This window comes from Takifugu flavidus, chromosome 12 (assembly GCF_003711565.1).
Source record: "Takifugu flavidus isolate HTHZ2018 chromosome 12, ASM371156v2, whole genome shotgun sequence".
NCBI lineage: Eukaryota > Metazoa > Chordata > Actinopteri > Tetraodontiformes > Tetraodontidae > Takifugu > Takifugu flavidus.
The window spans coordinates 6,297,695-6,325,249 of record NC_079531.1 but is presented as its reverse complement, the minus strand read 5'-3'; the positions used below and the strand labels follow the sequence as shown (position 1 = coordinate 6,325,249).

Here is a 27,555-nt window from a genome sequence, read left to right as displayed (position 1 = left end):
ACATGACTTCGAGACATTCTAACTTCTTGAATGAGTGTGATAACTAATGTTTGCATGATACATTTAGGGGAAAAAAGTGTAATTCTTGGTAATAATTTCCATTTTGTAGAAGCTTCCTGAGGTCTCTATAAGGAAATTAACTGTCGATTAGGTTTAATAGTTGAAAAACAGTTAGATTCTTCCACTACCTTTCCTTTATTTGGACTTTTATTGAGAGTACAAGTATAAAAAGGGGACTTCCGGGCTGTCGGACTGGAGCCGGCTCCCATTGTTTACTGGCTTGTAGATCCATCACTAATGAGGTGGACATCTGACCTCTGAAATGCCTGTCTCAGTGAGTGTGTTGATGCTTGGGCAGTATTTGGTGACACAAGGGTATGAAAGTGAAGCAAGCATCGCACATGCGTCCTCTCATACATGCGCAGCATAAGAATGCACTTACTTTGAGTGCCCTATACAGTACGCCAGAAAAAGAAATGCAGCTGGCCAGCGAGTCCTTTCATTCCTGCTTTGATTTTACAGTGTAGATGCTGGCATGTGTCTTGATTCCAGCCCACAGGTGATTTGCATAGATGTGGTGAAGAGATTTGCGATGATCATATAAATATAATGGTCTTCTTACACTTATTGGAGGAGCTGGAGGACGTAAATACCAAGGGTTAAGGTTAAAGATGCTCCATGTGAAATGGCAGCGGCCATTCTATGCTGCACGTACAGTCCAATGTGGTAAATAATTAAAAGTAATTGTACTGTTAGTTACATGAACTCCTTTAACACGTGATTACATTTAAATGAGTTAAACGAGTATTGGCAGCAAAAATCTGACTTGTCAGAGATGCACATGAGAGAGAATGCCATTAATGAAAAAGCCATCAGCCCATGTAAAAGCTGATGGATGTGTAACGTTTGTATCAGTAAATCTGAGTGGGAGAATCAAAGAGGACGGCTGGTTTTGATTAGACCCGCATTTCAGGATAAATAGTCGCAAATTTTCGACCAGTGTGAAACAGCGACACCTTGTGGTCACGCAGATCAACACGCATATTTCAGGCGTGCTGGTTGTAGGTGAGCGTACTCCACTTAAATCAGGTACAGCTAACATTAGAGAATGCTGGTGCTAGTCAATTCACTGAAGATCATTCATCCATCTCTCTTTTCTGTTTAAAACTAGGCCGCTGCACTTTTATATTCCCTGCAGAATTGAGCTGCAGTTTAGCAATACCTTTGAAAATGAGCTTTTATTCCCTAAATCCTGTGAACAGCATTTTTAATTTAACATTTTCGCAGGTTTTTCAAATCAGCTAATAGCTACAATCAATCAAAACAGCCACATAGCTGGAGGCCACTGCGAGTGAGCTGGTGCACAGCAGCATTTTGCTGCTACTGATCTTCTATTAACAGGTGCTGGATCAGATTATATATAATTATATATCTTCCTGCATAGGACATCTTGGACTTACTGTAAAACTAATTAAACGCTTCAGCAGCATGAAGGTCGTAGAAGGTAACTGGTTCTGTTGATGCAATATCACGATGACTATCGGCCTTTATGCTCCACGCAGGAGTTTGTGGGGACTCTGGTTATAGGATTACTCTCGATTTCAATCCTTTTAAGGGCCAATTTATTGAAAAGCATGGTAGCCGTAGCTTATTCATCAATGCTAACTTGTGCAATCGACCAGAGAGAGACTGTAACAAACACAAAATCTAATTTCATGGCAATAAATAGATTTTTATGAAAAGCCGACAGTGCTCCCGCTGCGTCCCCCTTTAGGACCCCCGAGTATCTCTGTATATTACAGTTAAACACGTTTCAAACAGCATAGCTTCCTGTCCAGTCCCTCTGTTCATTGTTTTATCCTCACATTTTCGAGAGCCACTCAATAGAAAGACATTTGGTAGCCATGGTAACAACATTAACAGCCCTCACACCCAATATTTGTGATGCTGAGTGGTGTGACATGACATATAGCGTGTAGTGCACGCACGCACACGCACACACACACACACACACACACACACACACACACACACACACACACACACACACACACACAACACACACACACACACACACACACACACACATCACTTAGACCTCCTTATTTTGCTGAAAGCATAAATACACAAGTCTGCAAATGTTTCACCTGACAATGCGTCCTGAGTGATGTCCTCATTTAGGACATTTTAATCAGTAATAATGGATTTCTACCCATAATGCCCACAAGAGTTATATTTAACTGTGCAACAGATCAAACAAATTCATGTGGAGACAGAACTAAAGGAGGCATAAATGAGTTTATTTGATTCATTGACAACAAGGCATACAATTATTCATATCAAATAGTCTTTAGAGATCAACTTCATTGCATTAGAATGGTCATAGATCCAATCCACCAGTCAGGAGACTCCATTTCCACATGTAGTCAGGAGTTCCATCTCTTTACTGCATACCTTTGTTCTGCCAAGGAGGGAAAGAGAGCTCTGTTACAAGCAGGAAGACATTCAACGTGAAATTAAGTCTAAAATCTAATCACATTTACACGTATTTTGGGTGTCATACGTGGGATTCTAATGGGAAAGCAGTGGTTTAGCTTTGGTGAACCTAGTACCACCCATAATATCCATAAGTTAACGATGACATGAGCCAGGAAGAGCCGCCAAAGAATTGTTGTGCATCATCTCCCTAAATTTAATTGTCTCATTTAAATTAACAAATGCTCCTCTAATATTGGTGTCAACTTGGGATGACAATGAGTCTGCTACTGCAGTCGACCACTAGGGGGCAACCTGGCTGCAACAGATTCAGGGTGGGAAGTTTTCATGTCCCTGACCAATCCTCAACCAAGATCCAAGAGGAAAGATGTCCGACAGAGATTGAGTCCATTAATATTCAGATGTGAGGCTTCAGTGTCATGACTGGAAAGCTCTGCAGTGAACTGGTGTGACAGGGTGTGACAGGAGCAGAACCCATTCGAGACAGATTGAAAATAACCTGTCAGTGAACTGTCTCAGTTTTAGAAGTGTCAGTCAATCAATCAATTCACAAATAACAGGACCTTTAAATAATAATAAAAAAATGACGACAGTTCCACACAAAATACAATTATCACGGATTGCAAAATATTTAAAACTGGCAACCGTCACAAATCACAGAAGAATTGCCCAAATGCCCAATATGAAACAATAAACCTGTGCATGTACCCGAATCATAAATAAGACAACATAGACAACGGCTATGCAGGCAGCAATCCATCCTACGATCAGGAGAATGCGAAATACTTTGAGAGATGTTGCTGTTGCAGCCTCATCTAGAAAGACAAATATGGAAAATAATAATATTAAGAGTGTGTGTGTAAAGATTTATTGACTTTAGCTGGATCTTCTGCTTCTGGTGATTGTTTCTTACCTCCCGTGGACACGGCCTCTCCCTCAGCAGTAATCCCCCTGTTCTGAGGATTGCAACAACAGGCTTGGTGTTGCAACGTGTTGTCCCCGGGGTCCAACGGGCCAGGGTGAGACAAATATACAGGACGTGAGATGAGGTCCATACTTATGTCCTTGCCAGTCCAATCAGTTTTGAAAGTGCTCCTGTAGATGCACGTCCTGCCTCGTCCTCTCCAGAGGTGAGGTCATTCCTCCCGTTTTCTTTTCTCGGTGGACCCGGTCCCAGCTGCGCCCGTCCCCAGAGTTCTTTGTCCTCTTCTTCCCTTTAGGAGCTGCAGCAGCTGTCACAAGATGCATTCTCTCCATAGAGTTTCACAGAACTAAAGTTAGTTAATGATTCAGTCCAGTTTCACATCTATTGGAGGTAGGAAACGTGAAAAAGGAAAAGGAACATCTTTGAAGTTGACTGGGCTATTATACACTGCCTGACCTTCAGCTTTGATTATGGACGCATTCACTGTGGCATTGTTTTAATAAGCTTCTGCCCCACGTCTCAAGATTCATTTCTGTCCAGTGTTGCATTCATTTTTCACCATCATCTTGTAAAGAGCCTTCAGCACATCCCAGAGTCTGGATGGGGTGAAGGTCTCCACTCTGTGGAGGCCGATCCATGTGTAAAAATGAGGTCTTCATGCTCCCTGAAACACTTTCACAGCATGAGCCTAATGAAACCCAACATTGTCATCTTGGAATATGCTTCAGACATCAGGGAAGAAAAAAATCCATTGATGGAACAACCTGGTCATTCATATTCAAGTAGGCCGCTGACCTCATTGGGCACAAGTTGCTGAACCTTGACCTGACCACCTGCAGCCACCCCAGATCAGAGCTGCCCCTACAGGCCAGAACGGTCGGCACTGAGCACGATGGGAGCATCCCTTTATAAGCAGGACCTTCTTCCTCAGTCTCCATCCCTTCAGTTCCCTTTTTCTTGCAGAGTTGAGAGTGGAAATGCTCTTGCTTTCTCTACCCAGTTTTAGTAGTTCCTGAACTCTCCATAGAGGTTCCTTCCAATGATTTGCCCCTTCTCAAACAGACCAATATTTTTTCTATGACCACAGGATGTCTCTCAACATGGTTGTTTAGGAAATGAGGAGCTCCTCAATGCATCAGCAAAGGTTAAATAACTTTTTGCCAGCTGAAAGATAATTGCCCCTGCAGCAATTATCCAATAGGAGGCTCCTACTCAATGGCTTTGTTAAATCCAGGTGGCAACCTTTTTTTGTTTTTGGCCAGGCAGTGGAACAAAACTGTCGTAGTTGTATGGCCGTTATCCCCCATCTAGGGATATCTTAGAGAACTGGAGTCAGATTTCACTGATTTCACTTAAATATTAAGCCTTACTGAATGTTGCACGCTTCTCCTGCTTCCTTTGGAATTACACACATTATGGAGAGTGTTGAAGTGTGGTGTGATGTGCTTTAGAGACAGTAGCACTGAGGGAAAGTGGTGACAGAGATTTTGGACATAGGATATTGGACAGATCGATAGGAGGATGCGAAGGTTGCAACGGGTAGGCAGGAGGCCTCACATCCACCTTTAACCATAAGCAGCTAAACACTTAGAGTCTCTCGGAGAAGCACTTCATCTTATTTAGTTTAGTTTAGCAGCTTCTGTACCGCATTGATTCTTTTCTATTTCACAAGAGGAATGACAGAAGGCCGTGCATCGACCTCCTTGGGTTAGACTGGGTCCTGCTGAGGTCTTTTTGTGCAAAACTAATCCCACTTCCTTCCATTTGCAGTTCGAGAGGGGAGGGGAGAGGAGAGAGAGGAGAGGAGAGAGAGAGGAGAGGAGAGGAGAGGAGAGGAGAGGAGAGGAGAGGGGAGAGGGGAGAGGGGAGAGGAGAGGAGAGGAGAGGAGAGGAGAGGAGGATAGGAGAGGAGAGGGGAGAGGAGAGGAGAGGAGGAGAGGAGAGGAGAGGAGAGGAGAGGAGAGGAGAGGAGGAGAGGAGAGGAGAGAGAGGAGAGGAGATAGGAGGGAGAGGAGAGGAGATAGGAGAGGAGAGGAGAGGAGGAGAGGAGATAGGAGAGGTCAGGTCAGGTCAGGTCAGGTCAGGTCTGGTAATTACTGGACAGTATTCAAGGACTCACAAATATTGGGGGAGGACAGAGGGGAAGAGGAGGGTTCAGATGGACTAGAAAGAAGAGCAGAGGGGAAATAAAAGAGAGTAGGAACCCTGAAGACCTTTGCGAGACTAGATGAGCACTTGTAGCCTCCTGAAAATTACAGCTCTCCTCTTTGCTTCCCCCTCGAACCTCTTCCGTCTTTATTTGGACTGGAAGCTGTTTGTGCGTCTTCATAAGCACACTCACATGCCCACACAAAGTCCGCCGCCATCAGCGCGGCGTTGTTTAAAAGATTCAGAGGCAAATGAATCCTGTAATTACAGGAACATACTCAACCCCCGCCATCACCGACGACTGGAGAGGCTGACAAGCATGAAAGATGCAGAACTTTCTGGGACAATTTCTGTGTATTTTTGGATATTTAATGCGCTAAAGCGATGGAAGCTACAGCTTATATGCATTACAGTCTCTCAACCTGGGATAATAAGAGCTGAAAATGCATCTGTGACTTACAATCTGACAACTGAGATGCACCTGGAGTTTGACTCTGTCCATCTTGCGTCAATTCTAAATGACGGTGTTGTGTTTCCTACGACATTACATTCTCAGTGGAAAATATAAAAACGCAATTTCTTTTCCTGCAAAGCCCCAATCTGATTTCTTCTCTGCAGCAGTGGTTTCTGAATGCATCACTCACCATCCGGCCCTTCTGCCGTGGGAAGAATGACCCGGAAACTCCACCACTGGGAGCGGGTGAGCACACCAGTATGGATCTGAGCTAAAAACAGACGCCGCAAACGCTTTCAGACGATGTTCCACAATTCGCAATCGCATTGCGGGTGCTGAACGAAGCGATGCCAGTTTCATGTTTACACAATTCCTCATCCCCTCCCAAAGGACGTTCTATCGGCGCTTTGTTCCTCCGCTAATGGATGAGTCAGGCAGTGTGTTGAGAGGAACCGGCTGAAGGTTTCCTCCGGTGCAAATAGTGTTTGACAAGAGGGAGATTTGATTATGTGGGGATTAATCAGACCTTCATCTTGACTTATCTCCAGATAAAAGCTGTGTTTTCTCCCAGAACCTGGGTCCCTATCGCAGTCGCTGCTGACTAAATACCTTAAGATCGAAACTTTTCTCTCCCACACATTAACTTTTACTCTGTTTATGTCCTTTGGATATCTCTTATTGTCACAGATAACTCCTCCTCGTACCTCATTATGTGTGCGAGCTCTTGAGTGATAAGAGGAGCTCCAGTGCGGCACAGGTGAGCCGCGCGCCGACTCTCAGATCCAGAAGTCGATGGCTGTGCACACAAAGACCCCAGAGTCTTTAAATGAAAAACACTTGTGTGGCTCTGCATAGCTCCATAAATCCAAGAATGTGTTTTCATCAGGGTGTAAATATTTACCCCAACTGCAGCCTCCTACTTTCACAATGACGGCTGCAGATGTGTCGGCTGCTCTGCTCGCTCTCATCCCTTCGTCAGGCTCGGTTAGAGGACGTGATGCTCCCGCATGGGAGAGATAAGCAGCGGTTCATGGATGCAGCGCAGGCCACGTAGCGCGTTGTTGAAGTCGCTCGTCCCTCTGGGGAAGGATGACATCCCCGGAGAAAGAAGCTCTCCTGCTGTGATCAATCCCAGCTTGGGTGCACCCGACCATTGTAAATGAAATTCTGAGAAGCACCATTCCCCTGGTTTTCTCCCCTTTTTATTCACAAGAAGAAAAGAAATCTTTGTTATTTGGACTGAAATGAATTTATTCATTTTCCGCTTTATTCTCTTTGATGACTCACAGATGAATTACTGATGTGTCCCAGCTCACAATCATTAATAATGTCTACAAGGCTCTGCTGAATGACAGAGGATGTAAAGGAGGTCGTCAACAGTAAATCCATCTGCAATCTTTAGCATTTGAGGACACAATTTCCTCCCAAACAAGAACTACTTTGACCTCTTGTCGCCTCATTTTTTCAAGCTTTTGTCAGTCTTATGTAATGAATTAAACGGAGGGCACTTTCATATTTCTTCTCTTTTAGATTGTGATGCACCCTGGCATGATTTAGAGGACAGAAACCATTTCAGCTTCACAACTTTACAGCTCCAGTAAAGATGATTTACTAAGGCCAGTCTTATTGAAGTTGTGGTTATGTCAATTGGGAGCGACTCATAAATATAAAATTTTAAAATGCCACCTTCCGGTGTATCTGGGCTGTATTTGCAAACATATAGCCTTTCAAACACAGCCACATGAAGACGGGGATGGTTCTCTCCATGTTGTTATATGCTGGGTTTAGGACTCACAATCTGGTGTTGTGATAACTTAAGATCGATCTGTATGCAAACCGACCAGGCTTTGGTTCGGCCTTCGACCACCGCCATGAGATTTAAAGCAGCATTAATAGCAGTTAAATAAAAAAACAAACTAACATGAATGTTAAATACAGATGGGACAATGAGCTTTCAGAGGTCCTCAGAATTACCAGCAAAAATATTCAAACATAAGATATTCTTTCCAAAGCGTTGCTTGTGATCAATATAAAAGGTTTTCTTGTCATGGCCAGATCTCTGTCTGACCAGCCTCTACGTGCACTAGGCTCCAGAATACAGGATACTTTTAATGTTCCACCTCTCATCAATTCTACCCAGAACATCTCCTAATTTGATCCTCAGGCAGCTTAACAGCCTGATCACTCTCTGACATTTAGGGTGGCCTTCAGTCCTACATTTATCTGCAATTCTTACCAGCATTGAGGTGAAAGTGTCAGCAACCTAAGTCTACTTATTCAACTCCAATGGGGATTGGGGAGGTGGTCACGAACACACTCCTGTTCACGCTGTTTGCTTTCACATTATTTGGTGTGCACAGTTGTTAATGCGGCAACAGATTGACTAATCTTCCTTTTCAGACAACAGAGATACATCTGATGTGTTATATAATTAGTCTCTCTCTCTCTCTCTCTCTCTCTCTCTCTCTCTCTCTCTCTCTCTATATATATATATATATATATAATTAAGATAGAAAAATACCATCATTTAGGGTTTAGAAACAGACTGGAAACATGATTTGGTGTGTATAACACAACATATTGATCTTGTGTTTACAGTACAATGGAGACAGCAACAATGTAAAAGGTGTTGGTCAGGAATGTTGCCTTATACTGGGGGGAAAACGGCGCCTTTACATCAATAACTAATCAGCTATAGCCACTGTGTGCTGCTCCAGTGTTTCCTGAATTGTTAACAACGTTTCTTAACACGTCAAAGAGATTTTTCCTCTTGCTCAAAGTCGCCAATAGAAGTTAGACAGACGCTTGTTTTTGTGTCCGCGCGTGAAGGACGTATTTGCTGTACCAAAGAACAGACAGGGCAATGACACTGAAACAGCCTTCACTGTTGCTAGAACAGCCATGCAGAAGGCAGTAAAACCAATCCACAAATATGCATGACACATTTATTTCCCTCCGCATTATCATTATACTATATCATATTCATTACCGGAGTTCTATTGGGTTTAATGTGCTAAAAAAGTCATGGCCTTTGTTTAACTCTCTACTCTCTGCTGATATGTTTCCTGTGAATTGTTATTTGAAAGCCATTTGACTCTTTTGTACTCTTTTCTTTGACTGTGTTTCTAATACTCGATGATTAAACCCTCTGAGGTGAACTCTCCTGTTCACCTTAATTAAAATCAAACCAACAGCAAAGCCACTGAAGGACTCCTGAAATGGACATGCTATGAAGGGAAATTCACTTTGTCATAATCCCTTTTGAGAGGGGGAGGGCACAGACGGCTGTAGTGGGACGTTTAAGAACAATGACGGTAAGAAGTGAATGTAAATAGATTGTGCTCATATGCCATTTCCTGATGGACAGCAGAGATGACTCCCCATCTTTCAATTTCCAATCCCTCCTCAGCTTCGGGAGGGACAACAGATCAATCGGCGGAAGGCGGTCGATACAGTCCTGAGAGCAGCTGTGGAGGGCGGGAAATATATCGTTTTAGTTTGTTATTATAGGGAATCAGCCAGGGCCTTATGTTTATGTGAAAGGGCCGTCGGGGTGTATGGATTTAATTTAACAGCTGGGATTTCCACAGAATACACCTCAGGGCCTCATTCCACCTCAAGCCATATCAGCACTGAAAATGCTGCCAAATCCCACTGTCATAAAAAAAAAGCTGTCCTTCACACTGTCACTGAGAATATTGCACTTTAATGACAATGAGCACTTCAATATATTAATGGGATGATTGCTATATGAATTTATAAGCTAACCATATATTTTACTGTTTTATCGGGAACACACTGTAGTATGTGGAAACAATACATGTTCTTTTTGTGCTTTTTCCAGTATAAGCAGTGAACCAGTGTTGCATGAGCAGCACAACACTTCCCTCTGGTGGCCAAAAGAGACACTTCATCCATGACGCGGACGTTTAAAGTTGTCCCCCCATTTCATTTCAAAACCCATAGCAACGCAAGCAATAATACATCTCTAAAATCTTTCACTTTTTGACATCAAGTGTTTCCTTGTGTTCTTTTCTGACTTCATGAGAATTATATAGCACTTGGGTGCAAAGATGCAGCCCAGCAGTCCGTAACTGGAGGCCAAGATGGCAAAGATTTCCGTGAGCGTGGAGTATTTCCCTGGAGAGCTGATATAAGCTGGGACAAAGGCCACCCAGACTGCACAAAAAATGAGCATGCTGAAGGCGATTAGTCTGGCCTCGTTGAAATTGTCTGGCAGTTTTCTCGCCAGGAAGGCTAGGAGGAAACACATACAGGCCAGAATGCCAATGTATCCCAAAACAAGGGAGAAGGCTATGGTTGAGCCTTCGTCACATAAGAGAATGATGATAGCACTTTCACGTGGCATGTACTGGCGTGGGGTGGGAGGAGCAACAACCAGCCACACCGTGCAAATAACAACCTGCAACAAAAGAGGAAATGATCAGAAATGTTACATTCAATACATGCAACCGTAACAATTTGAGACAACTTAAAAGAAGCCCTTACCTGGACCAGTGTGCTGAAAGTGATAATTGCCTTTTGCTTCCCTGGTCCGAACCATTTCATCACATCACTACCAGGAAGTGTGGCTCTGAACGCCATTAAGACCACAATTGTCTTCCCCAGAATGCACGAGATGCAGAGGACAAACGTGATCCCGAAGGCTGTGTGTCGCAGCATGCAGGACCACTGGGAGGGCGGGCTGATGAAGGTCAGAGAGCACAGGAAGCACAGAGTCAGAGAGAAGAGGAGCAGGAAGCTCAGGTCAGAGTTGTTGGCTCTGACGATGGGGGAGGTCCTGTGATAGAAGAATACGAGGGCCACGGCGCAGGTAAGGAAGGAGCCGATCAGGGAAACAACCAACAGAGCAATGCCTATTGTGTCACCGAAGGAGAGGAACTCCACTTGTTTGGGGACACAGGCTGTCCTGTCAGCATTGGACCAGAACTCCGGCAGGCAGCGGGCACATTCTATGGCATCTGCAGAAAAAGAGGAAAACGTAAAGGAATATTTGATCAAAAATCCACTTCACTGGCTTATGGACAGAGGTCTGGAAGAGTAAAACTGTGACCATTCTCCTCCTCTTCTCACCTGTTTGATTGCTAATCTCCCCTGCTGTACAAACCACACAGTCATGGCAGCAGATAGGGTAATTAGGTCGGATTGCCTTGCGGGTCCCCGGGGGACAGATGCTACTGCATACTGATAAGGGAACCTGAGCAAAAGAGGAAACTAGAGTACAGCACACAGTCACATAAGGATACATCTCTGAGTCACCTGTGAGTGTTGAAGCATTTTATTAACAGCTCCTACTTGGGTGTTGTTGCCATTCCACACAATCTTCTCTTCCTCAATGTGGAGGTTCTTCCTTCCGGTCCCGGCTATGTCATCAAATTTCCCAATGGTGACGAAGTCCATGTCCCCGCCCGGCGTCAGCTGCCAGTTAATCAAGTCATACATGGCGGCGGGATCCCCGTTTTCATCAAATTTAATCTCATCGCCGAATCTGTTCGTGTAGTTCACTTGTTTTATGTAGTGGTGAAGCTGCGAAAAAAGAGCGGAAGATTCGATTCCAACATCACAAGTCATTCTGCACATGGAATTTTGTTAATTGCATACCTGCCACGGGTGGATATTGTCTAAATCAGGGCAGGCTTGTTGAGAAAATGGCCCACTTCCTTTTTCACAACTTCTCATGGCTTTGATGGCGTAGGCAAGGGCATAAACCGCCTTGTAGACATTGTAGGAAATCCTAAGCTGTGATACATCAGAATAGATGTTCTTCACGCTCCTAAGCTCCTCTGTCCCAGAGCAGGGACGTTTAGCCTCAGAGTGGCCGTGCGGATCCAGGCTACACTGAAACACCTCCTCCCAGAATGGGATCAGGAAAGGATCGTCATCAGCCTCGGCGCTCGAGGGATGCAAGCGAAGGAGGAAGTCTTGCAGTCCAGGGATGTCCGCTCTCCGAATAGCAAATCCCATAGACCCCTGCAGGATGTGGTGGTACCTTTTAGGGGTGGAGAGGATGGCAGCTGTGCTCCACGCCTCACTGGCTAACCACTGAATCCCAGTCAGCTTCTGTCTATATTTAGGAGAAGCTAAATAGCTTAGAGTTGTTTTTGTACGTTTGCGGATACACAGGTGCCATACCTGACTGCCTCATCGAACAACCTGGCCACGTCTTGCTCAACAGCAAACACCAGAACTACACGAGCCCCGGAAGAGCGGATGTTGGAAATGATAGATGAAATGGCAGCCTGTGATTGTGTCTTGGGGATCATCTCATAGAGAGCAATGCAAGCCCCGAGCCTTCTCACCTACCCCAGATAGAAGACATGCCATTAATCCTAATTTTCAGTGCCTGCACAATGCTCAATAAAGCATTGAAATGTCCATTTGTTCTCATTACTACCTCATTAGCGAATATGGCCGCTCCGCCACGGCCGTAAGCGTCGTCTCCTGCAATCACTCCGACCCAAGTCCAGCCGAAATACTTGACGAGCTGTACAAGGGCACCCACCTAGAAATGAAGGAGATGAAGGTTCTCTCATAGCTTTAAACTTTAAAAAAAAAAAAAGTTTTATGGCTGCTGCCTCAAACCTGAAAGAGATCGCTGGGCATCGTCCTTAAAAAGGCCGGGAACTGCGTTTTGTCGCTGAGACAGGCACAGCTGGAAAAATAACTGACCTGACACGACCAAAAATAAGTGATAATTGCTTTTAAGTGAACCCTAGCAAACAAATGATTTCTAGCATGAGAGAAGAGTTCCCTTTGAAGCATCAGCAATGCGAGATACCTGCGGTACATGAAAGACCCCAAGGAAACGGGCCACGACGAGAGACTGAGTAGATCCTCCGTCTCCGATGACGGCCGGCACGTTCCCATCGCAGCCTTCGCTCTGCAACTTTCCCTCAAACTGGGAATCTTTCTCACTCCCCATTAAATCGATGGCAGCCTTCAAACTCTGATGGGGCGTGCTGCACGAGTCGTAGATCTTGTAGCCCAGTGTGATATTGGGAAGGATTTCGGCATTTCTGTTGATCTCCTCGACGGCAAAGATCATGGTTTGCATCCAACGGAATGTCCGAAAACTGAATCTGGGAAGAAGAAATGAAAAACAGGATGCTGACTTGTCAGTAAGAGACAAGGAATTGTGCACACTGCTATATTTACAGCAAAAAACTTAAAATTTACACATGAATAGAAGTGTAGAAGGGATTATTGTACCTTACCTAGTGCACTGAGTGGGTGGTGGTGTAGAGGTGAAGGACAGATTTGGCTCTACCACCATGTCGTGAAGAGAGAAGAGACCGCCTAAAATGATGTCCCCCCTCTTCTCCAGCACTGGCAGGGACATGGAGCCCGGGATGACCCTGCAATGTTGGCTCTGATCCAGGAGGGCAATGACAACAGGAATTATCACGCAGCACAGAAGGCAGAGAAGTTGTACACCTCCTTGTGAGGGAATCCATCCCATCCAACTCATTCTGTGAACAGACTCACAGCCCAATACAAATGTGTGCACCCACTGCTACAGCTCAAGTTCGTAGATTTGTAGTGTGTGTGTGTGTGTGTGTGTGTGTGTGTGTGTGTGTGTGTGTGTGTGTGTGTGTGTGCGTTTGTGGTGATCAACAAATGTTTGCAATATGCCAGATTCAAGAGAAATTAGGAAATTGATTATACATCCATTAAGACTAAAAGTGTCCACAAATTCTAGAGCAAACAGTTAAAAAGCATCTACTTTCTCCCACAACTGCACAGCCTTAACTGTCAAATACCAGACGCCGTTCTGGCGTTGATATACTGGCACAAATCCCTGTCGCAAGTTTGGATCCATGGAAAAATGGAGCACCAGGTAAGGGAATTAGTGCTCGACTTGACCACGGTGGATAAAGCAACATCATAACAACATGCCTGAATAGGCCTCACTCATCCTTCAGTGATGGGAAGAGACAGGTAGTAAACTCATCAGGGGCCCTGACATGCACACGTGCATGCTCATTTGTGGACCCGCTTCATTATTATTTTAATGCACCTTAACTGTACGTTACGTTTCAGAATAAATGCTAATCGATCATTTTCCTTTAATAACTGGAACTGCCTTTCTTCCGAATGCTCGGTTCTTTTGACAAGCTGGTTTTTTTATGTCTGGAAAAGTTCAAACAGCTCCAAATGAATCATTAGGAAGTGATTTATATTGTTATTAAGACAAAATCTGCAGGCTATAAAACAGAGCGCCACAGAGATGCTGCATGTTGGCCTGCCTAAGGTCTTTTTAATCTTCCTAATATGTCCCTGTGTGACGTTGCTCCAGTGGAAGAACAGAGGTGCGAAACTGTCATTGTCATGCACGTGGTTCCAATTCTAATAAGTCAGATTCACTAAGACCTCGAGCATCTTAATAAAAAACACTGAAGAAGACACTGCAGTCATTAAAATTGTCCTCAAGGGTATCTCGAGTGCGATTCTAGATTAAGCAAGTATTTAATGTTTTACTATTACGACACTGTTGGGAAATTAAAGTGAAGTTCCAGATTTGAGTGGAAGCCAAGGTTCACTTGAGACACGCAGGCAGGCGGGCAGGAAAAAGGAAATTGACTGGAGAAAGTTAGGAAGGAATGTTGCAATTCAACTTTGAATTCCAGTGGGTTCTTGGATGTGTCACACAAAGGCAGCTCCTGGTAGTCGTCCCACTTTACAGTTACTTATTTCACCTGCCATCTGCAGTGTTTGTGTGTTGAAAGATTGTGTTTCTTATCGCGGTCTACAGAGGGCCGGATGGCAGACAGTTGTGTGGGTTGATGCTTGTGGGTTGTGTCTGTTGTGACAAATGACATCCTAGAAAAGATTAACATGAAGAAGCGATTGCCTTGCCTAACCCTATCACAATGAAATAAGTTGATACTGCCCTTAACTTACTGTGTTACACACACACACACACACACACCACACACACACACACCACACACACACACACACACACACACACACACACACTATAGTTCTACGCCTCTTTATGATCAAAGTGAACATCAACAATCTATAATGATCCAATAAAAGTTGCTTTGTGTTGCTCTAATTTCCTTAGTTAAGACTTTATGAACTGTTTCTCTCACTCTCTCTCTGTGGGGGGTCTGGATAATGAGAACGGGCCCACTCTTTGGTTGCAGCTCCGACTTTGTTCCCTATTTCTTGATGTTAATCTCCTCAAATTAATTAGGAGCATGTGAAGCAGCATAAATTGGGACTTAGATCTAGTCCAGAACAGAAGATGTTAGTTCTTATTAGATTGTGTTATGCCAAAAAATCAGGCTCCTAAAATGGGAATTACACACTTTTGAAAGTCTTATTTGGGGCACCAGAATGTTACAATTTTAGTTTCATTGTAAAGTGAATAAATTCCTGTGAGGAGTGGGATTAGAGCACAAGTACACGTGCATTTGCGTTAGCAGAGCATTTTTTTGGAGAGATCAATGCTCTCTCATTCAACATTTTTACATTTTTTCTCCCACGATGTTACAGATATTATTTCTTCTTCACTTTGTCGGCATGCTATCATTCCGTTATCCATCTATCATTGATTCATATCCCACTTAGACGTACTGCTGCTCCATCCTGATCCTCGGCTGGCGCCCGAACCAGTGAAATCTGTGAACCCTATATTTCATTGGACAAGTGTCCCAGAATTTGTTCTTTTAATTGCTGTTATGAGGTTGTTTCATTCACTTTGGAAACCTGGCTTTACAAGGTGCTATATTAATAAAGTTTTTTATAATTATTATAATAAAAATGGAATGGACCTCTAACATCACAACCAAGGCTATTAATTTTAAAAACAATCAAGGTTTTAATTAAATATGTCTCTTGTGGACTGTGCATGTGTGTGTGTGTGGGGGGGGGGGGGGGGGGGGGGGGGGGGGTGACTTGTTTGTACATTTGATCACTGGGAATAAAACTAGAGCAGAAAGTGTTGTTTCAGTGGTAAACATGTATCAGGAGTGACTCAGTGCACCCAGGCGTGAAACACACTGGGGAGAAGTTGTTATTGTGTTTCTGGAAGGAAAGTGGCACCATGTCATCATCCTAAACCCACCAATTGAGTCTTTTTTTCCACCCAGGGGGGAACAAGGGGCAAGCAACAACAAGAAAGTGTTTCCAACTGTGGCTTACACCTGTCCTGAGGCGGTGAGACAGCTGTTGGAACAGCTGTTGTGCTGGAAGATCATTAATTTGGAGCTTTAATGGAAAATTAATTAATTAGGACGCACCACATAAGCAGAACTTATTTGCTTTAATGGTTATTTTTTTGTGTGCCTGTTTTCCCCCCTCTACATATTTCCAAAACAATAAATAACTACAAAAATTCTACATGAACAAGGTCTCACAAATTACTCTCAGAGATCAATTTGAGGAGAAAATTAATTTTGTGTTACGTTAATTTTAACAATAGTGTTCCACAGTATTGACAATAACATCATTGGTTTTTTTTTTTTTTTACGTCTTTACTACACGTTCAGTGTGGAAAATATCACTGGAGACAGAGGTCTAAATGTGACTGTAAAAATAAAGGTGTGAGAGCAATGAAAGCCTGAATGAAGCAGAAAATCAACCCATGAAAAGGTCTTTTTGAATGTTCATGTGACTCTTACAACTTTCTCTTTTTTTAAAATGATGATTATAACAGAGGAAATAGAAAATATTTTGGCAAGACACCAGATAATGGAAAGAAAGCAAGTGAAACTGTTGGGGTGCATCACTTCAAAAGTTTAAATATTTCATAAGGTTCTTCAGTAAATCCTTAGATCCCCTGCAGAATAAGGTCAAAACAAAAGTTGTTTAATGAAAAATGAAGCATTAAAACGCTGTTAATAATTGTGATGAACATATAAAGATATATCTTTAGTGTTAACAGCTAAACTTTTGTGGGATCATTAAAAGAACTTCTTCAACAACTAAAGTTCAATATATAGGAAATAATTCGGATCTTGGTGAGCTCTTAGTTAATGGATAAATTGATACTTTGGTCATGCAGAACTCACATCCACATTTGTTTGTTAACCCAATTTTATTACGAATTCATACATGCACCAGTGAACTCTGCAACCTGTGGAATATTACTCTACTGTGACACGAAGCACTGGTGTGACACTCCACCTGCTGTCGTCTCCTCGGCTGTACCAATATTAAACAATAGGTGGCGCCATTGACCAAATGATCTCTGCTGGGCTCAGATGGAACAGACCTCACAGCCAAGTTTTATGAACTTGCGGTCAACTTAGTAACACTCTTCAGACAAACGTTTAAGTCCAGATATTTAGCGACCATCTGTAAACACTTATTTTTTGAACAGTATCATCAAATTTATGCCACTAGATCCAATTAATTCAAATGCTTCCATAGTTACACACTGACTTCTATCCCATACTTTTTTCTACATTGTTTTTAAAAAAGGATATTATTACTTTGCAGTCGACTTGGATTGATCGAGGATTGATCAAGGCTACAGGAACCTAATTACATTTTCTCATTTATACTGTTAGACTATAAATCTTCATTGCGTAAACATTTTAATGTGCAACTTATTTACATGACCCCTCAGGGGTCAGGCTCCGGGTTCCTGTAAACCACCGAGAGACACTCCAGATAGCAAGAGAAGCTATTTAAATAAAGTCAAACTGACCTGAGCTGTCATTTAAAATAGATACTAAAACCATAGAATCAAATCATGAGGCCAACTGGTCTGTTGCACTTCTAAAAATATTATTTATGAGGATAGATTGGCATGAAATTCAGAAATTTGTTATGTTTGATACAACAGTAAAGCTGGTCACACCTGAAGTGACCCTTTTCCTTCATCTTTTAGCACTAAGACAGTCAAGTTTGGAATGTCATGGTCAGTTAAAAGGGGGTCACTTTTCAGCCTGGATTCATGCTGACGGCCTGATACATTTTGTGTGTGTGTGTGTGTGTGTGTGTGTGTGTGTGTGTGTGGTGTGTGTGTGTGTGGGGGGGGGTTATGATGCAACAGGCTGGAAAGGAGGTTTGTAAGTTGAGAAAAAGGACAGGAGACGCTGGTGACTCTTGGGGGAATTTGTTAATCATGTTTGTGAAGTATCAGGCAAGGTCAGGCCTGGGGCCCCAGGTGTTCCTGCTAAATCATCCCCCCCAGAGACATGAAACTGTTTCATATCTGCCCCACAACACTACAAACACACAAACAATGACTCCTTTTTTTAATTTCAGGGGGTTTAGGAGGCGCATCAGCTGGCTGTCAAACATCCTTTTGACTGAAGAATAATAACAAATTAAATCTCACATGGTTGGATGCCTCGCTAAATGAGCTGTGCTGCCGTGTTTATTTTGATCGGTTGTCAAAAGTGTAACTTTGATTTCCTAATCCAAACACATTTGTCCGTAAAATTGACATGAAAGCTGCAAGACGCTTGAGTCGACATCTTTATCTGAACAGCAAATATACAGCTGCCTCATTTGAATTCTGCAAAAGTGTGTTATTATATCTTTGCAACTATCTAAATTGCACTTAATCATGTTCAAAATGCATGATGGAAGCCTGGAAGAATCCAGGAGGCACACTTACTAAAGTCCAAAGGGAGCTTGTTTGTTCATTAGTGTGTTTGTGAAAAAGGAAGAGCCTGAGGCCTGAGTTAGGTCATCTCCTCCAAAAACACAAACATTTCCTCTTTTAATTAAACGGGTTATGAAACGTATCATCTGAGAATTAAACTGGAAAATAACAACAAATTAAATAGGCCACGCTCCAACGGCTAGAGAGGTCAGGAGGAATAATTGTTTCTTTTCATCATTTGCCAAATGTCTGAGTTTTACTCTCTTAAACAAACAATGGGTTTTATCAAAATGATGTAATGAGGTAATTTAATGAATAAAGAAATATAAATAACAGCTCAAATCCAAAGCAATATCCAATATGTAACTGAGGAAAACTGAGGAAAACTGAGGAAGAACATTCATGCCTCAGGTTCACTATGACTTGAATTCAAATTCTCACTAATTGAAAATTTCTGAGCACAGTTGAAATATTAATCATGGACAGATTAATAACTGCTATACAAACAGTAAAAGGGAGGAGGAAATAGCACCAAACAAGAAACTTTATCAATGAATAGGAAACAAAACCCTGACATCCCTGGGTAATACACTATAAGCACAACTGTAGACTGTCATACCTAAATTTTTGTAAAAGAATTTGTCATCTTGCATACTTGAACCTAACAGCACAAGACAATGGAGACACTTTGGATCAGTCTGTAAACTGTAAAGTGTCTCCAGAACCAGGACCAGGATGAATAACGGCTTAATTGTTGGGGTCTAGTTCTTGATGGAACCTACGTATGTTTGTTACGGCATGAAGATCTGCGCAAGTGATAAAAGTTTCAAATTGAAAGTCTGTCAGAAATATATAATAATAAATTCAAAAGGACCAATTATGCTGCGGGCCTCTTTGTGAGGAGGAAGAGTCATTAATTTATTGACTTATACGTCTCAGTTCTCTGATTGGCTGAGAGTTCTGTTATCACCTGAGATTATAAACTCTCATTTGGGCCATTCTGACCCAGTTTAGCCTGGATGGCTCGGCCCATTTGAAGGAAGGAAAAATGCCACAGGTGATAGCTGAGCTCTTCTTCATCGGGCTCTTGTTGAAATTGACATCAGCACAAGTCCGAGCGTCTTCCTGTCAGATACTGGGGAGTCCAGAGTTCCCCCTGCTGTCCAGAGAGGGCGATGTGGTGATCGGAGGAGCCTTTTCCGTCCACAGTAAAGTCACACAGCCTTCGCTTTCCTACCGAGAGAAACCTGCTCAGATTTCCTGTTCCAGGTAATTCCGAGATCGTTTCTTGGATTTCCTTGGGCTAACTTTATATTTTCACCTGTCTGTTTCTGTGTGTGTCAGCGTCAATCTTAGGGAGTTCCGGTTTGCCCAGTCCATGATCTTTGCAATTGAGGAAATAAATAAAAGTGATTTCCTTCTTCCCAATGTGTCCATTGGCTATCGGATCTACGACACCTGTGGCTCGACACTCTCCTCGGTGCGTGCGGCCATGGCCTTGATGAACGGCGAGTTGACCGCTGGAAAGAACTGCTCTTATCGGTCATCTGTGCACGCCATTATTGGCGAGTCGGAGTCCTTTTCAACCATTGTACTGTCCCGTCTCACTGGACCTTTTGAAATACCAGTGGTGAGACAGTTGTGGCATCCAGTATAGCTTTCACATGTCACCCGTCTTTATTCCGTTCCTCTTTCTCCTGCAGATAAGTCATTCTGCGACTTGTGAGTGTTTGAGCGACAGGAAGGAGCACCCTTCCTTCTTTCGAACCATTGCCAGTGACCTCTACCAAAGCCGGGCCCTCGCCCAGCTGGTCAAGCACTTCGGCTGGACTTGGGTCGGAGCGGTCAACAGCGACAGCGACTACGGCAACAACGGCATGGCCATATTTCTCACCGCCGCTCAGGAGGAAGGGGTGTGCGTGGAGTACACGGAGAAATTCCACAGGGCTGAGCCAGAAAAACTCCTGAAAGTGGTGGAGGTGATCAGGCGAGGGACGGCGCGGGTCATCGTGGGTTTCTTGGCCTACGTGGAGATGAATAACCTCCTGCAGCAGCTGAGCCTGCACAACGTAACGGGCCTGCAGTTTGTCGGCGTGGAAGCCTGGATCACCGCCAACAGCCTGGTGACCCCCACCAGCTTTGGCGTCCTTGGAGGTTCTCTTGGCTTCGCTGTGGAAAAGGCCGCTATCAGTGACCTGGATGATTTTTTGATTGGAGGTTTCTGGGAGACCGAATTTGAGTGCAAGGAGACGATAGAGGACGGCATGGCGGGACCAGCAACTTGCCGAGAAAATGGTGACCTCGCTGCGTTTAAAGGTTATGCTGACGATGTGGCGGAACTGAGATGCTCTGGCAACATTTACAAAGCCGTTTATGCAGTGGCGCATTCTCTGCACAGCACCCTGCAGTGCTCCATAAGTGGCGTGTGTGACAAAACCGTGAAGGTGACACACCAGCAGGTAGAAATTCATCTCTGTATTGATGTTATTTATTTTTCTGAGACGTTGATAAATGTATCTTGATGTGTTTCAGATAGTGGAGGCTCTAAAAGTGGTCAACTTTACCACTAAGAATGGGGAGCAGGTGTGGTTTGATGGAACGGGCATAGCTGTGGCTCGATACGAGGTGGTGAACTGGCAGCGCAGCTCAGGTGGATCGGTCCAGTTTAAACCGGTCGGATTTTATGATGCCTCTCTGCCACCTGGACTCAGGTTCCTGCTCAAGACAGAAGACATTATGTGGCCTGGAGGCAAAAGAGAGGCAAATATTTGTCACTATAGCAACATTTACATTCTTGGAGGTCTGATATGTAGAAAAAATGAAATAGAATTATTTTGCTCTTCAATTCCAAGGTGCCCGTGTCCGTGTGTAGTGAGAGCTGTCGCCCAGGAACTCGTAAAGTCCCACAGAAAGGAAAGCCGCTCTGCTGCTACGACTGTATCTCATGTGCTGAAGGAGAAGTTAGCAACAGCACAGGTACAATGGAGCTGAAACGCAGCCGTTTTCACATGTTCTCTTGCTGCTCTCTCTGCCTCATATTAAAGTTAGCCATGATGCGTTCCGTTCTCGCTGCTTTTGTGATATGAAGCTACGTTCATGGCTCCCTTATCTCTTTTCACAGATGCTAATGACTGCAAAAAGTGTCCTGAGGAGTTCTGGCCAAACCAGAATAGAGATGCATGTGTGCCAAAACAAGTGGAGTTTCTCTCCTTCACTGAGTCCATGGGTGTAGTGCTGGTGTTTTTCGCACTGCTGGGGGTTTTTCTTACTCTATCTGTTACAGCCCTGTTTGTGATCAATAAAAACACCCCATTAGTGAAGGCCAACAACTCTGAGCTGAGCTTCCTGCTCCTCTTCTCTCTGACTCTGTGCTTCCTGTGCTCTCTGACCTTCATCGGTCGACCCTCCGGGTGGTCCTGCATGCTGCGACACGCGGCCTTCGGGATCACCTTTGTCCTCTGCATCTCCTGTGTTCTGGGTAAAACCATGGTGGTTCTGATGGCGTTCAGAGCCACACTTCCTGGCAGTAATGTGATGAAATGGTTCGGACCTGCTCAGCAGAGACTCAGTGTACTGGCTTTTACTCTTGTCCAGGTTTTGATTTGCATACTTTGGCTGACCATCGGTCCTCCATTCGCTTTAAAGAACACAAAACATTACAAAGAGAAGATAATTCTAGAATGTGCGCTGGGCTCAGCTGTGGGGTTCTGGGCCGTGCTGGGATACATAGGTGTACTCGCTGTCCTGTGTTTCATACTGGCGTTTTTAGCACGCCAGCTTCCTGATAACTTCAACGAAGCTAAATTCATCACCTTCAGTATGCTGATATTCTGTGCTGTCTGGATTACGTTCATCCCAGCTTATGTCAGCTCTCCCGGGAAGTTCACTGTCGCTGTGGAGATCTTTGCCATTTTGGCTTCGAGTTACGGCCTACTCTTTTGTATATTTGCACCAAAATGTTTCATTATTGTCCTGAAGCCTGAACTGAACACAAAGAAAGGTCTGATGGGAAATCGACAGAATCACTAAAACTACAATACCCACATTTTACATTTTCCTTTGTTATAACAAATAGCACAGAATCCAAATAAATATTGCTTTTGATTCACTAGTTCGAGTCTCTGTACTACATCACCCGTATGTATCACTACTATCTTTGTAAAGTGCAATATTTATCTTTATTTGATAGAAATAAAGACTTTTAAGGAGTTTTTTACTTGTCCTTTTTTCTATTTCAGGTAGCAAACAGCCTTCATAAACACAAATAGGATATCCTATAGATTGGCATAGTGAAATTTGACCACTTTCAACTTGCCGTCTGGCATCTGGAGACTAGATCCAGACCTGATCAGTGCCAAGGTCAAAAGCTGTAACACAGTTAACCCTTGAATAGCTGTCTTTCATGGTGGGGGAAACTCAAACTTCAGTCAAACAGAAAAAGAGAAAGTTCTAATCAGACTGATACTCCCTTCATCCCTCCACTGCAACCTGGAAGAGCCCGAGGCCTGAGTTACGGTCATCTCCAAAAGCACAAGCATTTCCTTTTTTAATTAAACGGGTTATGAAACGTATCATCTGAGAATTAAACTGGAAAATAACAACAAATTAAATAGGCCACGCTCCAACGGCTAGAGAGGTCAGGAGGAATAATTGTTTCTTTTCATCATTTGCCAAATGTCTGAGTTTTACTCTCTTAAACAAACAATGGGTTTTATCAAAATGATGTAATGAGGTAATTTAATGAATAAAGAAATATAAATAACAGCTCAAATCCAAAGCAATATCCAATATGTAACTGAGGAAAACTGAGGAAAACTGAGGAAGAACATTCATGCCTCAGGTTCACTTTGTCTTGAATTCAAATTCTCACTAATTGGAAATTTCTGAGCACAGTTGAAATAATAATCATGGACAGATTAATAACTGCTATACAAACAGTAAAAGGGAGGAGGAAATAGCACCAAACAAGAAACTTTATCAATGAATAGGAAACAAAACCCTGATATCCCTGGGTAATACACTATAAGCACAACTGTAGACTGTAATACCTAAATTTTTGTAAAATAATTTGTCATCTTGCATACTTGAACCTAACAGCACAAGACAATGGAGACAGTTTGGATCAGTCTGTAAACTGTAAAGTGTCTCCAGAACCAGGACCAGGATGAATAACGGCTTAATTGTTGGGGTCTAGTTCTTGATGGAACCTACGTATGTTTGTTATGGCATGGAGATCTGCGCAAGTGATAAAAGTTTCAAATTGAAAGTCTGTCAGAAATATATAATAATAAATTCAAAAGGACCAATTATGCTGCGGGCCTCTTTGTGAGGGGGAAGAGTCATTAATTTATTGACGTATACATCTCAGTTCTCTGATTGGCTGAGAGTTCTGTTATCACCTGAGATTATAAACTCTCATTTGAGCCATTCTGACCCAGTTTAGCCTGGATGGCTCAGCTCATTTGAAGGAAGGAAAAATGCCACAGGTGATAGCTGAGCTCTTCTTCATCGGGCTCTTGTTGAAATTGACATCAGCACAAGTCCGAGCGTCTTCCTGTCAGATACTGGGGAGTCCAGAGTTCCCCTGCTGTCCAGAGAGGGCGATGTGGTGATCGGAGGAGCCTTTTCCGTCCACAGTAAAGTCACACAGCCTTCGCTTTCCCACCAAGAGAAACCTGCTCGGATTTCCTGTTCCAGGTAATTCCGAGATCGTTTCTTGGATTTCCTCGGGCTAACTTTATATTTTCACCTGTCTGTTTCTGTGTGTGTCAGCGTCAATCTTAGGGAGTTCCGGTTTGCCCAGACCATGATCTTTGCAATTGAGGAAATAAATAAAAGTGATTTCCTTCTTCCCAATGTGTCCATTGGCTATCGGATCTACGACACCTGTGGCTCGACACTCTCCTCGGTGCGTGCGGCCATGGCCTTGATGAACGGCGAGTTGACCGCTGGAAAGAACTGCTCTTATCGGTCATCTGTGCACGCCATTATTGGCGAGTCGGAGTCCTCTTCGACCATTGTACTGTCCCGTCTCACTGGACCTTTTGAAATACCAGTGGTGAGACAGTTGTGGCATCCAGTATAGCTTTCACATGTCACCCGTCTTTATTCCGTTCCTCTTTCTCCTGCAGATAAGTCATTCTGCGACTTGTGAGTGTTTGAGCGACAGGAAGGAGCACCCTTCCTTCTTTCGAACCATTGCCAGTGACCTCTACCAAAGCCGGGCCCTCGCCCAGCTGGTCAAGCACTCGGCTGGACTTGGGTCGGAGCGGTCAACAGCGACAGCGACTACGGCAACAACGGCATGGCCATATTTCTCACCGCCGCTCAGGAGGAAGGGGTGTGCGTGGAGTACACGGAGAAATTCCACAGGGCTGAGCCAGAAAAACTCCTGAAAGTGGTGGAGGTGATCAGGCGAGGGACGGCGCGGGTCATCGTGGGTTTCTTGGCCCACGTGGAGATGAATAACCTCCTGCAGCAGCTGAGCCTGCACAACGTAACGGGTCTGCAGTTTGTCGGCGTGGAAGCCTGGATCACCGCCGACAGCCTGGTGACCCCCACCAGCTTTGGCGTCCTTGGAGGTTCCCTTGGCTTTGCTGTGGAAAAGGCCGCTATCAGCGACCTGGATGATTTTTTGATTGGAGACTTCTGGGAGACCGAATTTGAGTGCAAGAAGATGATAGAGGACGGCATGGCGGGACCAGCAACTTGCCGAGAAAACGGTGACCTCGCTGCGTTTAAAGGTTATGCTGACGATGTGGCGGAACTGAGATACTCTGGCAACATTTACAAAGCCGTTTATGCAGTGGCGCATTCTCTGCACAGCACCCTGCAGTGCTCCATAAGTGGCGTGTGTGACAAAACCGTGAAGGTGACACACCAGCAGGTAGAAATTCATCTCTGTATTGATGTTATTTATTTTTCTGAGACACTGATGAATGTATCTTGATGTGTTTCAGATCGTGGAGGCTCTAAAAGTGGTCAACTTTACCACTAAGAATGGGGAGCAGGTGTGGTTTGATGGAACGGGCGCAGCTGTTGCTCGATACGAGGTGGTGAACTGGCAGCGCAGCTCAGGTGGATCGGTCCAGTTTAAACCGGTCGGATTTTATGATGCCTCTCTGCCACCTGGACTCAGGTTCCTGCTCAAGACAGAAGACATTATGTGGCCTGGAGGCAAAAGAGAGGCAAATATTTGTCACTATAGCAACATTTACATTCTTGGAGGTCTGATATGTGGAAAAAATGAAATAGAATTATTTTGCTCTTCAATTCCAAGGTGCCCGTGTCCGTGTGTAGTGAGAGCTGTCGCCCAGGAACTCGTAAAGTCCCACAGAAAGGAAAGCCGCTCTGCTGCTACGACTGTATCTCTCATGTGCTGAAGGAGAAGTTAGCAACAGCACAGGTACAATGGAGCTGAAACGCAGCCGTTTTCACATGTTCTCTTGCTGCTCTCTCTGCCTCATATTAAAGTTAGCCATGATGCGTTCCGTTCTCGCTGCTTTTGTGATATGAAGCTACGTTCATGGCTCCCTTATCTCTTTTCACAGATGCTAATGACTGCAAAAAGTGTCCTGAAGAGTTCTGGCCAAACCAGAATAGAGATGCATGTGTGCCAAAACAAGTGGAGTTTCTCTCCTTCACTGAGTCCATGGGTGTAGTGCTGGTGTTTTTCACACTGCTGGGGGTTTTTCTTACTCTATCTGTTACAGCCCTGTTTGTGATCAATAAAAACACCCCATTAGTGAAGGCCAACAACTCTGAGCTGAGCTTCCTGCTCCTCTTCTCTCTGACTCTGTGCTTCCTGTGCTCTCTGACCTTCATCGGTCGACCCTCCGGGTGGTCCTGCATGCTGCGACACACGGCCTTCGGGATCACCTTTGTCCTCTGCATCTCCTGTGTTCTGGGTAAAACCATGGTGGTTCTGATGGCGTTCAGAGCCACACTTCCTGGCAGTAATGTGATGAAATGGTTCGGACCTGCTCAGCAGAGACTCAGTGTACTGGCTTTTACTCTTGTCCAGGTTTTGATTTGCATACTTTGGCTGACCATCGGTCCTCCATTCGCTTTAAAGAACACAAAACATTACAAAGAGAAGATAATTCTAGAATGTGCGCTGGGCTCAGCTGTGGGGTTCTGGGCCGTGCTGGGATACATAGGTGTACTCGCTGTCCTGTGTTTCATACTGGCGTTTTTAGCACGCCAGCTTCCTGATAACTTCAACGAAGCTAAATTCATCACCTTCAGTATGCTGATATTCTGTGCTGTCTGGATTACGTTCATCCCAGCTTATGTCAGCTCTCCCGGGAAGTTCACTGTCGCTGTGGAGATCTTTGCCATTTTGGCTTCGAGTTACGGCCTACTCTTTTGTATATTTGCACCAAAATGTTTCATTATTGTCCTGAAGCCTGAACTGAACACAAAGAAAGGTCTGATGGGAAATCGACAGAATCACTAAAACTACAATACCCACATTTTACATATTCCTTTGTTATAACAAATAGCACAGAATCCAAATAAATATTGCTTTTGATTCACTAGTTCGAGTCTCTGTACTACATCACCCGTATGTATCACTACTATCTTTGTAAAGTGCAATATTTATCTTTATTTGATAGAAATAAAGACTTTTAAGGAGTTTTTTACTTGTCCTTTTTTCTATTTCAGGTAGCAAACAGCCTTCATAAACACAAATAGGATATCCTATAGATTGGCATAGTGAAATTTGACCACTTTCAACTTGCCGTCTGGCATCTGGAGACTAGATCCAGACCTGATCAGTGCCAAGGTCAAACGCTGTAACACAGTTAACCCTTGAATAGCTGTCTTTCATGGTGGGGGAAACTCAAACTTCAGTCAAACAGAAAAAGAGAAAGTTCTAATCAGACTGATACTCCCTTCATCCCTCCACTGCAACCTGGCTTAGCATCCACAGGTCAAACC

The 27,555-nt window shown here is 43.9% G+C and overlaps 2 protein-coding genes, 1 long non-coding RNA gene and 1 pseudogene across 3 annotated transcripts; 2 read left to right on the top strand and 2 right to left on the bottom strand.

Annotated features, from left to right (window-relative positions):
* Window positions 1–2,279: 2,279 nt before the first annotated feature.
* LOC130534968 (uncharacterized) lies at window positions 2,280–5,139 on the bottom strand. Its single transcript, XR_008953007.1, has 3 exons — window positions 3,410–5,139; window positions 3,205–3,311; window positions 2,280–2,461 (listed from the first exon to the last, which is right to left on the bottom strand). It is a non-coding gene; the product is annotated as an uncharacterized LOC130534968 (long non-coding RNA).
* A 4,830-nt stretch (window positions 5,140–9,969) lies between these two features.
* On the bottom strand, window positions 9,970–13,512 carry LOC130535132 (extracellular calcium-sensing receptor-like). The gene is made up of 10 exons (XM_057049999.1): window positions 13,259–13,512; window positions 12,823–13,123; window positions 12,627–12,713; window positions 12,439–12,546; window positions 12,177–12,343; window positions 11,646–12,108; window positions 11,340–11,570; window positions 11,118–11,241; window positions 10,533–11,005; window positions 9,970–10,446 (listed from the first exon to the last, which is right to left on the bottom strand). The coding sequence occupies exons 1-10, from the start codon at window positions 13,510–13,512 to the stop codon at window positions 10,012–10,014; spliced, it is 2,643 nt and encodes an 880-aa protein (XP_056905979.1). The 3' UTR covers window positions 9,970–10,011.
* Window positions 13,513–19,975: 6,463 nt separating this feature from the next.
* On the top strand, window positions 19,976–22,813 carry LOC130535133 (extracellular calcium-sensing receptor-like). The gene is made up of 5 exons (XM_057050002.1): window positions 19,976–20,242; window positions 20,316–21,071; window positions 21,145–21,372; window positions 21,465–21,588; window positions 21,734–22,813. The coding sequence occupies exons 1-5, from the start codon at window positions 19,991–19,993 to the stop codon at window positions 22,639–22,641; spliced, it is 2,268 nt and encodes a 755-aa protein (XP_056905982.1). The 5' UTR covers window positions 19,976–19,990; the 3' UTR covers window positions 22,642–22,813.
* Window positions 22,814–24,403: 1,590 nt separating this feature from the next.
* LOC130535134 (extracellular calcium-sensing receptor-like) lies at window positions 24,404–27,202 on the top strand (annotated as a pseudogene).
* The last annotated feature ends 353 nt before the right edge of the window (window positions 27,203–27,555 follow it).